The following is a 13,721-nucleotide window of genomic DNA, read 5'->3' as shown; positions in this document are numbered from 1 at the left end:
GAAATCTACAGCACTGATAGAAGGATTTCTTAGTATTTAAGAAACCATTTCTTAAACATCATTTTTTTGTATTTAACAAATATTTCTGAGTCTTTAAAAAATGATTTTTTAATAGTTACGAAATTCTCTCTTAAGAAATGATTTCTCAACTATTAAGAAATCATTTCTTAAATAGTAAAAAATATTTGTTGAATACAAAAAATTTATGTTTAAGAAATGATTTCTTAAACACTAAGATATCTTTTTTAAATGATAAGAAATCCTTCTATCAGTGTGTTAATTACACTCGACTACTGCAAATTTGCAGTAAATTAGGGTAATTTGTGATGAAATACAGTAATTTACCGTAATTCGAGTCCGCTAGGAATTTCACTGCTATTTGAATCGAAAGTAAAATGTTACAATCATAGGAAGCACTTAATAATAATATTAACGGTTGAATTTTTAACAGGCTTTTTTTTAATGTGTCTTTGAAACATAAAATTATAAATTTCTTGATAAATCGAAAAAATCACTTCGTGGTATAGCAGAAATAGATTTCTTTCGGATTATATTTTATTTTAATTCTAATATTTAATTCTTTAGCCGGAAGAGACAGAAGAAGACAAATACGGAACAAGAAAGGACTGCAGTTGATGACATATTGCAGTTTCAAGAAAGGCAAGGAATCAATGATGCAGATGTTGCAGAAGAAGAAGAAGAAGACGAAGTTGGAGAAACGATTGCAGTGATAGAAGAAACAATTGAGTTTGAAGACAATCAAGACATTGACATAGCAGATGAAATACAGGAAGTACAGGTAATTTTTAATAACAATTCGAGTAGTATAAGTTCGCTAACAAAATTTATCGATAATCAACTTACAATTTGTGAGTCTGTTGATTTTGTACCTAAATCAAGCCAAGTATACTCTGAGCAATCAGAGGAAAGGAATGGTCAAGAGCCTAGTACTCTTGATGAATCCGCACTTGGTAATTTAATGAAAGCTGTACAACTTTGCATGATAGCATAATAACTAACAATAGCATTACATATTATAATTCTGTTAGTACCAACCAAGTATACTCTGAGCAATCAGAGGAAAGGAATGGTCAAGAGCCTAGTACTCTTGATGAATCCGAACTTGGTATTTTTAATAAAAGCTGTAGAACTTTGCATGATAGCATGATAAGTAACAATAGTATTACATATTATAATTCTGCTAGTACCAACCAAGTATACTCTGAGCAATCAGAGGAAAGGAATGGTCAAGAGCCTAGTACTCTTGATGAATCCGAACTTGGTATTTTTAATAAAAGCTGTAGAACTTTGCATGATAGCATAATATGTAACAACAGTAATACATATCATAATGCTGTTGATACCAATCAAGTATACTCTGAGCAATCAGAGAAAAGGAATGGTCAAGAGCTTAGTACTCTTGATGAATCCGAACTTGGTATCCCTATTACACGTAATGTATATTTGGATAATAGCAATGTAGGGATTAATGGTATTACTAACAATGTTTTGAATACCAGCCAAATATACTCTGAGCAATCAGAGGAAGATAGTATTTTCGATGAGTCTGACTACTACGAATTAGACTCTGACTGTGATGATGCATTTTCTCTGTTGTCAGAAGTATCAAATCATCCAGATCTTGATAGTGTACATGAAAATGAGTATGATATATCTCCTGAACCTGTGGAATTCAATGAAATTTATAACTATGATAGGGAGCCAGAATGTATGGAAGATTCAAGTGAAACCTACAATAATTCTTCACGGGAAAGTAGTTTTCACAGATTGAACTGCCGTTCCTCGGATAGCGGCCAAAATGACAATCACCCAATTTCTCAAAGTAAACGAACCGATTTTTCTTCGGTTATTTCTGGTTGTCGTATTGTCAATGTAGCTTATTTCTTAAAGGAGCTGCAAAATTTTGGTGGTCGTAAAAATCATAATTCTAAATGTAGTCGACGTTTAGAGGATGTCGATTTTTTTCAATTTCAAAACATAGGCTTAAATCTTTTATGTTATGTGAAATGTCTTGAATGTGGTTTCATTGGTAAAGTATATACAAATCCACCGAAACCTCAGAACGATTTTCATATTAACGATACTGCTGCCATAAGTGTTTTAGGTTCTCCTAGTACTTTTGCATCTTTTCATACTAATTTAGCAGTATTCGATATACCCTATGTTACGCATAAAACCTATCAAGAACATCGAAAAAAACTGATTAAGCCTTTACACGCTGCTCTTAGTCATCAAATGCATTTAAATGCGCTAGAAGAAGCAGAAATCGCCGTAAAGAATGGTGACGTTACTGCAGACGGTATTCCCTGTATAAAGGTTATTACAGATGGTTCTTATTCAAAGAGAAGTTATCATGGAGGTAAATATGACTCCCTTGGAGCTTCTGTTGCAGTAATTGGTTATGCTACTCAAAAAGTTATTGATGTAGAAGTTTTGAATAAAAACTGCACTACCCATGCTCGATATGAAAATTGTGATATGGAGCCACCAAAACATCCGTGCTACATGAATTACGATCGAAAGAAAAGTTCTTCGAGTATGGAATCTCATGGTACACTTAAATTATTTAATCGTAGTCTTCAATTACATGGACTAATTTACAAAACTATGATTTCTGACGATGACAGTAGCACTTATAAAGAAATTCTCAATTCTAACCCGTATCGTGATTATGGTATTACAGTAGAGAGAATAAAGTGTACCAATCATCTATTTCGAGCAATGGGTCGAAAAATTAGAGAAGCTTCTAAAACTAAAGTTGTAGATACACGAGGTGTCAGTATTATACGACGAAAGATCAATTGCAGTGGGCTAAAAATGCGTAAAGTTATAACCTGTGTTGTCGATCGTTTGAGAAAAGAATTAGACAATAACAGTTTGTCAAAAGATGTATTGGTTCACGTCTGGAAAGCCAGCATTGTGATTTGAGCAGAATCGCACAATTTTTATGTATTAATTTAGTGCTAATTTAGTGCCAATTTAATGCCGGTGTACGGAATTTGGTGCTGTTTTTGGATCTGAGAAAATTGGTACAATGCTAGCTTCTCTGCAAGCTAGCATTGTACCATGGAAAAATACAAATTAACGCTGCATAGAAAATTGGCTCATAGCTGCATAATTAGTGCTCAATAGGTGCTGTCGATCCAGCTTAAGAGAATGCTTAAAAAAATTTTTAAACATATTTAACATACCTAACAATGCTAGTTCGACAATCACCAAGCATAGAGTGGTCAGTATCGAAAGTTTTGAATCGCTGCGCACATTTTTGTTACAAAGAGAATTAAGTGCTCATTAAGTGCTGTTGATTGAGCTCGAGAGTATGCATTAAAAAAATTTTTAAACGTTTTTAATGCACATACAATGCTAGATTGACGATCACCGAGCATGGAGCGGGCGAAATCAAGAGATTGGAATCACTGCGCACATTTTTGTCGCAACAAGAATCAAGTGCTCATTAAGTGCTGTTGATTTAGCTCGAGAGTATGCATTAAAAAAATTTTTAAACGTACTTAACATACCTAACAATGCTAGCTCGGCGATCACCAAGCATAGAGTGGCCAGATTCAAAAAATTCGAATCACCGTGCACATTTTTGTCGCAAAGAGAATTAAGTACTCATGAAGTGCTGTCGGCACAGATGAATAGTCTAAATTAAAGAAAAAACAATTTATAGATTTATTATATCTTACAATGCTTGCTTGACGATTACTAAGCTGAAAACAGTTGAAATCGAGGGATTTGATTCACTGCCTACGTTTTGGTCGAAAATAGGATTAAGTTCTCATTTACTGCTGTCGATACAGTTGAAGAGTGTACATTAAATAAAGTTTTAAAGACTTATTATACCTTACAATGCTAGCTCCACGATTTCTAAGTAAAAAGTAGATAGAATCAAGGGATGAAAATCGCTGTGTACTTTTTGGTCGCAAATAGAACTAAGCGCTCATCAAGTACTGTCGATACAGCTAAAGCGTGTACATCAAATAAAGTTTTATAGACTTATTATTCTTTACAACGCTAAATGGAGGACTACCAAGCGCAAAGCAACTAGATTCGAGGGATTTGAGTCGCTGCGCAATTTGTCGCTGTAAGGGGAGTTAAATGCTCATTACGTGCTGTCGATACAGCCGAAAAGTTTTCGTTGAATTATATTCTCATGTATTTAATATGCTTTTCAATTCTATTATACAGTTACCAAGTGTTGCTGACTACAATGTTCCGCACTATTTTTTTCAAAATGTGTTAAGTACTAATTACGTATTTCGTCGATGCAGCAAGAGGTTGATTATTAAATGAATTTTTTCCTTATATCTTTTATACTCTTCAATGCTACCTTAATACTGAATCGTTAGATTACCAAGGTTTCAGTTATTAGGTACTCATAAATCCCACTCAATATTCAATGCGTAACGTTATTGCTGACATAGCTGAAAAACATTTTAAAATAGTATATTGTCTAGTGAGGAAACTAAGGTAGCCTTCATGTGACAAAGGCAATGTTTTCAGCACGAGTCGTAAGGTTACATACACGGTCCGAAGGCCCGTATACGTTTCCCGGAGACGTGTGCTGAAATCATTGCGCTTGCCGGATAAAGACTGTCTGAGTGTCGTACTATGCACTACATTTTATTCAACAATTGCCTGATTAACGCGATTAATGACAATCTGCGAAGCGATGTCTGCGGCTGCTTAGGGACACGGTGCACCCAGCAAATGACAACAAACCATCGGCTTTAAAATTTAAAATTTATATTTGATTGATTTAAAATTCACTCAGGAAATTACGATACCTGAACTCAAACCTGAGCTAAACAATTTGAGTAATCGCTTAAGTCTCAAAATACAAGGATTCCCATTGCTGAAACGTTATAGCTCCCTTCGTAAATTGCAGAGGGTGGTGTCTTACTTATTGCGATTCACGTTCAACACAAGGCACAATAATCGGAGCCGTTCAGGCCCTTTGAGTTCTTCGGAGATTTCTACTGCCCACAACCTCATCATAATGCTTACCCAATCCTCATCCTTCTCTCGAGAAATCAATTGTTTGAAAAGAAATGAATCTTTGCCCGAATCCAGCAAGTTAATTCCTTTAACTCCATACTTGGATGATACAGGAATATTAAGGGTTGGTGGTCGACTTTAGCGATCTTCTTTGCCCTTAGATCAGTGTCATCCCATCCTTTTACCTGCACACCATCACATAACTCATCTTACTATACGCGATGAGCATACACGCCTCATGCACGCTGGTGCCCAAGCGACTTGATATTCCATTCGCCAAACTTATTGGCCGTTAGACGCACGAAACGCTATAAGAAAAATTATTCATAAGTGCTTGCCCTGTTTTCGTGCAAAACCTCGTTTAGCTGATCACGATCCCGGTCTCTTGCCTGAATATCGCGTCATAGCTGCGCGGCCTTTCCTTAAAGCCGGAGTAGATTATTGCGGTCCGTTAAATATAAAAGAAAGACGACTTCGTAACCGCAGAAAACTCAAGGTCTATGTGGCCATCTATATATGCATGTCAACCCAGGCTGTACACCTGAAACTGGTTTCCGATCTAACCACGGAAGCCTTTCTCGCAGCGCCAGTCTCAAGCGCCTGTTTTCTCGAAGGGGAAAGTCTCTTGAAATTTTTTCTGATAACGCAACGAATTTTGTAGGTGCTGACAGAGGATTACAATCATTATTCGAGTCAGCTGAGCACCAAACTCTCCTTAAGCAATATCTTGGTACTGAAGGGATTGCTTGGCATTTTATCCCTCCCAGATCTCCTCATTTTGGAGGGCTCTGGGAAGCCGCGGTCAAATCCTTTAAAAGACTTTTAATTAGAACTGTTGGAGACACTTTATTGACAAACGAGCAGTTAGAAACATATATAATCGAAATAAAAGCGATATTAAACTCTCGTCCTTTGTCACCTATGTCCGCTGATCCTAATGACTTTTTACCTCTGACCGCTGGTCACTTCCTAACTGGTAGTCCATTGACTAGCTATCCGGAGATCAACTTCTCCAGCACTCCATCCAATCGCCTGTCTGCCTGGCAGTAAGCACAAAAGTTGAAGCAGCATTTTTGGAAACGTTGGCATAAAGAGTATCTGAACAACGTAATCAGTTCATGATGATAAGGACGGGCAGGTTATTTATAAATAAGATATTGGTATTCGTGGTTATTACGTTAAGTATATTACAGGTATATAATAATATATATAGATACAAGATACACGTCCGTTTAGGATGGTGTACTGGTAAGAACAAACCACTATACATAGATTGGCAATGGTCATTAGTATAGCTAATACATTCTGGTAACTTCTGGAACATACTAACACTATGAACCTTGCCCCTCAACACCCTCTCTTAAGTTATATAGTACGTGCATACTAATCCAAGCTCACACACACTAATTTACAATACCTATATTGCTCACACATTTTCTGTGTTTAATACCACTCAAACCTTTTGTAAACATATCTGCTGGCATTCTTTCTGTACACAGATATTTTACATCTATCACACCGCACGCATACTTATTTCTTACAAAATGATGTCTTACATCGATATGTTTAGTACGCTGGTGATATACATCGTTCTTGATCATACTGATTGCGCTCTGATTATCATTCAGTATCGTGACAGTCTCTGATTCTTCCTGTATACCTAAACTTACTAACAGGCCTTTCAAGTATAGGGCCTCTTTAGTAGCCTCCGCTACCGCCATATACTCTGCCTCTGTACTTGAGAGTGCCACCGTTTTTTGTTTACGCGCTTCACAACTAATTACAGATCCCGCCAGAATGAATCCATACCCCGTATACGACTTACGGTCCGTTGAGTCCCCTCCCCAGTTAGCATCTACAACGGCAAATAGAGCTAGCCCGGTTTGCTCAAATCTCAACCCGTAATCTAACGTACCCTTCAAATACCTCAAAACCCTTTTCGCGGCTTTCCAATGCTCGACATTGTAGTTGGTATTGAATTGACTTAAATAATTCACCGCGTACATTATATCTGGCCTGTAGTTATCGCAAGATACAACAACGCTCCGATTAAACTCTGGTACGGATACTTATTCATTTCCGATTCACTCACACGTTCTGGTTTTACTAAATTACTTTTAGCCTCGACGGGTGTGTCTATCGGCTTACACTCATCCATCCCAAAACGTTTAAGTATGGCCCTGGCATACTGTCTCTGTCTCAAGAACACACGTGACTTTTCGTCCCGCTCAAACTCGATACCTATACAACTTTTAACTAGTCCGAGATCTTTAGTCTCGAATGACTTTGACAACGCTTTCTTTATTTCACCTATCCAGGCCTCGTCGTCACTAGCTAATAAGATATCGTCTACGTATATTGCTATATACATCATACTGTCACCTTTCCGGTTCACAAACAGATATTTGTCGTGTGGCACTGCATTAAAACCTCATAAATTAATTATATCTACTAATTTTCGATGCCACTCAACCCCGGCTTGGCGCAACCCATACAACGACTTTTTCAGAGCACATACACTGTCACTCCCCGCTTTCAAGCCCTCTCTCCAGCGCTTTACGGTTTCTATTATTTTCCCGTCGCGTATTATCTTTCCGCCTAAACCGATGGGCTCACCCGCACTTATTTTTTCGATAATCTCATGCATACACTCGGGCACTTCCATGTATACACTTTCGCGCAATTCACCGTTTAAATATGCGGTAACTATATCCATCTGGTGAATTTTCAAGTTGCATTCCGCTGCTATCGCTGCCATGATCCTCACTGACGTTGACTTCACTACTGGTGAAAATGTCTCGGTGAAATCTTCTCCTGGCCTCTGAGAACACCCTTTTGCTAATAATCTGACCTTTCTTTTGCCATCAAATTTAGTGCAAACTACGTAGTGACTTCCGATTACCTTTCTGTTTCTGGCTCTCCTTTCGATTTCCCATGTCTTGTTCTTTATTTGAGCTAGCATCTCTTCTTCTAATGCTATCTTCCACGAGTCCGCATTTTCTGTCTTGCTCGCTTGTTTCCATGTAGTCAGATTTTCCGTCACTGTCAGATATGCGAAAACATCTTCTTCCATCGCATCATCTTCTATTCCTTCATTCTCTCCTTCGGTAGCAGCTTCGTGGTCATCTCCACTCTGTTCGTCTGGTACTGTGACGTATACTTTCTTCGGTCTTCCTACCGATCCTGTCCGAATGTACATCGGTCGTCCCCGGCCTCTCTTGCTGGGTAACTCTACGCCTTCCCAAGACTTTGTAGCACCTCTCTTTCTCTGGGGTCTCTCTAGTTTCGTTTCTGGTTCGGGCTTCTCTGGCTCTTCGCTCGGCATCTCGAGTTCTTCACACTGCTCATCACACTTCTCTTCGCAATGCTCCTCTATTACCTCAGTGTTTCTCTCGTTTTTAAATATTTCCTTATATTCGCCCTCAAAACTAATCTGATCGACAAACTTCACATCCCGTGTAGTTTTCACTGATCCATCTTGTGGAAAATAGACACGATATGCCTTCGAGGCAAGTGCATATCCTATAAATACCCCTGGTACTGATCTGGAGTCTAGTTTCCCGCGTTTTTGCGTCTTATCCAAGACGAAAGCCTTTGTTCCAAACACTTGCATGTGTTTTACTGGAAGGGGTTTTCCCCACCACACACAATACGGTATTTCTCCGTTTAACGCACTGGTCGGACATCTATTTCTGGTATAGTTTGCGTTTCTTAACGCCTCGGCCCACAGGTGAGGGGGTGCCCCTGCCTGCCGCATCATACATCGTACCATCTCTATCAGTGTTTTGTTTTTTCTCTCCGCAATGCCGTTCTGTTGGGGCGTGTGAGGTACCGTCAATCTTTTCCGAATTCAATTTTTCCGTAGATATTCGTTGAATTCCCCGTTACAATATTCCGTTCCGTCGTCTGATTGTAGAGCCTTTATCCTTTCCCCGGTCTGGTTTTCCACCTCGCTCTTGTATTCTTTGAACTTCTCCACGACTTCAGATTTATTTTTCATTAAGTATATCTGACACCATCTTGACTTGCCATCAATGAAGGTGACGAAATATCTTTTCCCTGAGTTAGATGTGTGTCGCATTGGTCCAAATACATCTGAATGCACTATTTCTAATAACTTCTGAGTTCTTTGTTCACTGGTCTTGGGAAAAGGTAATCTGGTCTGTTTTCCTTGTATGCATACTTGCACTCTGATAATTTTTCACTATCGCTTATTTCCAAGCCATACACCAATTTATTTTTGGCAATGAGCTTCAGGTCTCGCTCATTTACATGCCCCAACTTTTCATGCCGCTTATCTATCCCTAGTTTTTCACTAGTTACGGCACTGTTAACACTGTCTTTGATGTCTTTTATAAAGTACAGGTTCCCGTGTCTTTGCGCGCGCATAATCACATCATTATTTTTATTTACCACTACCACTTCAGTTTTCCTGAAGGTCACTGTATGTCCAAAGTCTATAGCCCGTGCCACCGAGAATAGATTGGTTCTCAAATCTGATACATATGATATGTTCTTAAACCCGATGTCCAATTGTCTTTTACCCGTCGACACTTTCACCGAAACGTTTCCCGTTCCCAATATTTTAGTGTTTTTATCAGTTGCCAGGCTCAACGCTGCATGTTCAGGCTTAAACTCACTAAACTTATTCCTACTGTTACACAAATGACTGGTCGCACCCACTGTCTATACACCAACACGCGTTACCACTACTACTATCCATAGCTTGTTCACTGGTACTTAACGATGACTCATTTACATTTCTCGCACTACTGTATTCTCTTCTGTTTCTTTCTGGGCAGTTCTTTGCGATGTGCCCTCTCTTATGACACTTGAAACATTCGACTTCCCGCCGAAAATTCTCGTCCCGAGAACTCGACACCTTTGGCTTTCCGCCATTTTGTCCACGTTGTCTCCTCTGATTTTACCTCGAATACATTGCTCTTTGTGCTGGCTCGACATGTTGTTCTGCATGTCCCTCCTGGTATTCAAGAATTTTGACCCAGAGTTCGTCCAGTGATGGTAACTCCTTCTGTGTTTCTATCGATGTCTAGAACACTGTGTAACTTTCTGGTAAGCTGTTTAACAACAGGATCACCAACATCTCATTGGCTATCTCCAGCTTGACCTCTCGCAGTCTTTTCACTGTCTCTGTAAACTCGGTGATGTGTTTCCTCACAACATCTTCCTCTGTCATCTTTAACAAAGTTAGCTTTTTCAGAAGGTAAGCTTTTCGCGCCGGTCCCCCAGATTCGTACGTCGCCTTGATCTTATCTCAGATTTCCTTCGACGTCTCCAAGTCATCGTATGCTGCTGCCTTGTCTGTCCCCAATGCTATCAAAAGATCCGCCATCGCCTTTCTGTCCTTTTTGACCCACGCTGCGATATCTTCTGTTCCTGGTCTGGGTTTGGTTTTTTCACCAACAACATATTCCCACGTTTCATGACTCATTAGAATACCCTTCATCTGTGTTTTCCACGACTGGTAATTCTCTCTAGTAAGGGGATCTATTTTAATTGAAAAAGCCATTTTTTACTGATCACTAAAGAACCACAAATCGACACTATCAACTTTTACGCTAGTCACAGCACACAACGGTTTTCCCGCCGAAATTGTTCGAGCTCTTAAGCCTAGTGTCTCACAATGACGAACTCCACGCCGCTGCACGCTATCAAAACTTCTCGATGCTTTTCGCGCGTTTTTCACGTGCTACTAATTAATTACTTTATTTAATTAACAACCACTTTGATCTTAACGATGGGATACCCACGTTATCTGGACCCATAACCTGATGATAAGGACGGGCAGGTTATTAATAAATAAGATATTAGTATTCGTGGTTATTACGTTAAGTATATTACAGGTATATAACAATATATATAGATACAAGATACACGTCCGTTTAGGATGGTGTACTAGTAAGAACAAACCACTATACATAGATTGGCAATGGTCATTAGTATAGCTAATACATTCTGGTAACTTCTGGAACATACTAGCACTGTAAACCTTGCCCCTCAACAGTTCACATCACCGATCTGGAAACAACATTCAACTGCAGGTGGGAATGTTGGTGATGATCCTCGAGGACAACCTACCACCCCTGGCCTGGTCCATAGGCAGAATCACTGCTGTTCATCTAGGAGAAGATGGCATAGTACGCGTGGTAACTCTGAAGACTAAGAATGGCGAGTACTAGCGTTGTACTAAAAAACTATGCCCTTTGCCTCTGGAGTAAAATGTCCACCCTATCTCATTGAACTAGGATCGTTTAAGGACGGCGGCATGTTTAGTTGTCTGCATTTTTTAAATCAAAATTTAAATAATAAAATTTTTAATATTTAATTATCAAATAGTTCTATACAAAACGATTGTAATTTTAGTATGAATCATGTCTTGTAAAAATACTTAATTCTATTGTTTGCCTATTCTATATTTTTATGAAATAAGCCTGGTAGCTGCACATTTTTTCTTATTCATTTTTTTTAAGCTCTTAGTCTTATAATGTTTTCCCAATACTTTATTTTATAAATGTTTTTAAGATGACCCCTGGAACAATAACTTGGTTTTCCCAATCTTTTCAAAGTAAGCTACCATGTACACCTAAAATTTATTTTCAAACATTTCTTTACTGCTTTCATAGAAATATTTTTATATATTTGTCAAACATGCCATTGTCCATTAAGTTAAATATTTTTTGCCTAGTTTTAATCTTTTAAAAGTAAAAATTGTAATCCTTCATGTTTATGACTTTGCGACTTTTCTCAGGTACTTCTATCTCCCGGTCCCAAAATCTCACTCCTACGTCACGTCTAACTGAGTCCTGCCCTTCTTGGGAGGTCACTAGTCCCTACTTCCCTAATTATTCTCCAATTACTTTCCTCCATTTCCTTCAATTTAGTCTACTACTAAAATTTCCATCCCCTCCCGGCTTGTTTGTCCAACTAAGTAATTTTTTGCAATCTATCTCATAAGTTAGTGTTAAGTACAATAATGTTGAAGCAACCACGCTTCAGTCTCTTGTTCATCTCTTTAAATAAATACTTGTCTTAGCATTCAATACAGCGTCTTGCTACAATTACTTAGTGCATGAACACTATACGTTATATATTATTATAGTTATAAATAATATATAATTCTTTTTCAATATCTCTCGTATCAAAATAGTTACGGGGCTAAACATTGGTAATTATAACACAAAAAATAGAAAATGGCACTAGAAAGTTAAATAATTTTAACTAATCCGGCTCGAAGGACCAATGTTTAGACTCGCGGTTGGTTTACCGTAAGTGATTGTTGTTACGTGCAAGACTTGGGATAAGTTTTGCACCAAAAAATATATTCAAGATATAAGTGAACTAGTATTTTTATTTATGCGACTGTGCGCTGTGATACTTCCAAGAGTAACTGAACTTGCAATAGTTTACAATATTTTGAGATAACTTGACCCAGGGCGTGGGTCATTACAACATTTAGTAGTGGGAATGGGGAAATAGGAAGTAGGAAAAGTTGTCAACGAATGGCAAGTAGGTCAGGTGACCAGAAGGAGGGGTAATTAACAAGGGACAGTTTTTGGGAAGGTGTAGGCCGTGAGAGAGGCCAGGTGCAAGGTTTGACGTCATTGGGTCCAAGAGCATACCTGAGGATAATTGAGGTAACGGCATGTCTGGACCCTAATAGCAATGTTTACCAAACTTATAAGTACGTCTACTGAATTTTATAATAATTTGCAGACTACAACAAAGGAAATAAACCCAGAATATTGCTAAGAGATTACAAAAATGTCTAAATGTACACTTTATGACTATAAGAGGATGACCGGGAATACCCATCTGTTCTGCTATAAATATTTGAATGTTTTCTAAAATATAATACTTTAATGACTGGGAAAATCCAGTTTTTTGGCGACAACTTACTATAATTTTTAAGCCTAAGACTGCAATGAACAAATAAGCAGCTTTAAACTCAAGTAAAAAATGAAATTTAAGTGTTCATTTAAAAAATGCATTAGAAACAGATCAATTAAAAATCTAAAGTCTAGACAAAATAATTATTTTTAAATATAATAAAAAATATTTAAATTAAAATATATAAAATTATAATTGCGCGACTGAACATGCCGCCCCCCTTAAACGGTCTGGTTCAATCAAATGGGGTGAAGTCATCATCTTCTCCATCTATGGGAAGAGGGCAGAGCTTCTTGACACATCGCTGGTATTCGCCGGTTTTGGTTTTGAGTGTTACTACTCTTACAATTGCATCCTGGCCCGGATGTACGGTGACGATGCGTCCTAGAGCCCATTTTAAAGGAGGCAAATTCTCCTCAAAAATGAGAACTAATGATCCGACCTTGAGATTAGGAGGTTGTGAACGAGATCCGCTGAATTTGATAAGTTGCTGCAGATACTCCTTATGCCAGCGTGTCCAGACGTGCTGCTAAAGCTGCTGAGCATGCTGCCAGGCTGACAAACGATTAGCTGGTGTTTCCGAAAGGTCAATCTCTGGAAAAGAAGTCAATGGGCTACCAATAAGGAAATGGGTAGGAGACAATGGGAGAAGATCGTTGGGATCAGAGGACATAGGAGATATGGGTCGAGAATTAAGTATTGCCTCTATTTCAATAATATATGTCTCTAATTGCTCAAAAGTAAGCAAGACATCACCTACGGTACGGACGAGGTGATGTTTAAATGATTTG

General features: G+C 38.3%; 1 protein-coding gene across 1 annotated transcript; it reads right to left on the bottom strand.

Moving 5' to 3' along the window:
- Window positions 1–6,425: 6,425 nt before the first annotated feature.
- Window positions 6,426–7,028, bottom strand: LOC130673911 (uncharacterized). The gene has a single exon (XM_057479126.1). It carries the CDS (start codon window positions 7,026–7,028, stop codon window positions 6,426–6,428), a length of 603 nt encoding a protein of 200 aa, XP_057335109.1.
- Window positions 7,029–13,721: the final 6,693 nt, after the last annotated feature.

This window comes from Microplitis mediator, chromosome 8, assembly GCF_029852145.1.
Source record: "Microplitis mediator isolate UGA2020A chromosome 8, iyMicMedi2.1, whole genome shotgun sequence".
Classification (NCBI taxonomy): Eukaryota; Metazoa; Arthropoda; class Insecta; order Hymenoptera; family Braconidae; genus Microplitis; species Microplitis mediator.
This window is presented reverse-complemented; position numbering and strand designations above follow the sequence as displayed.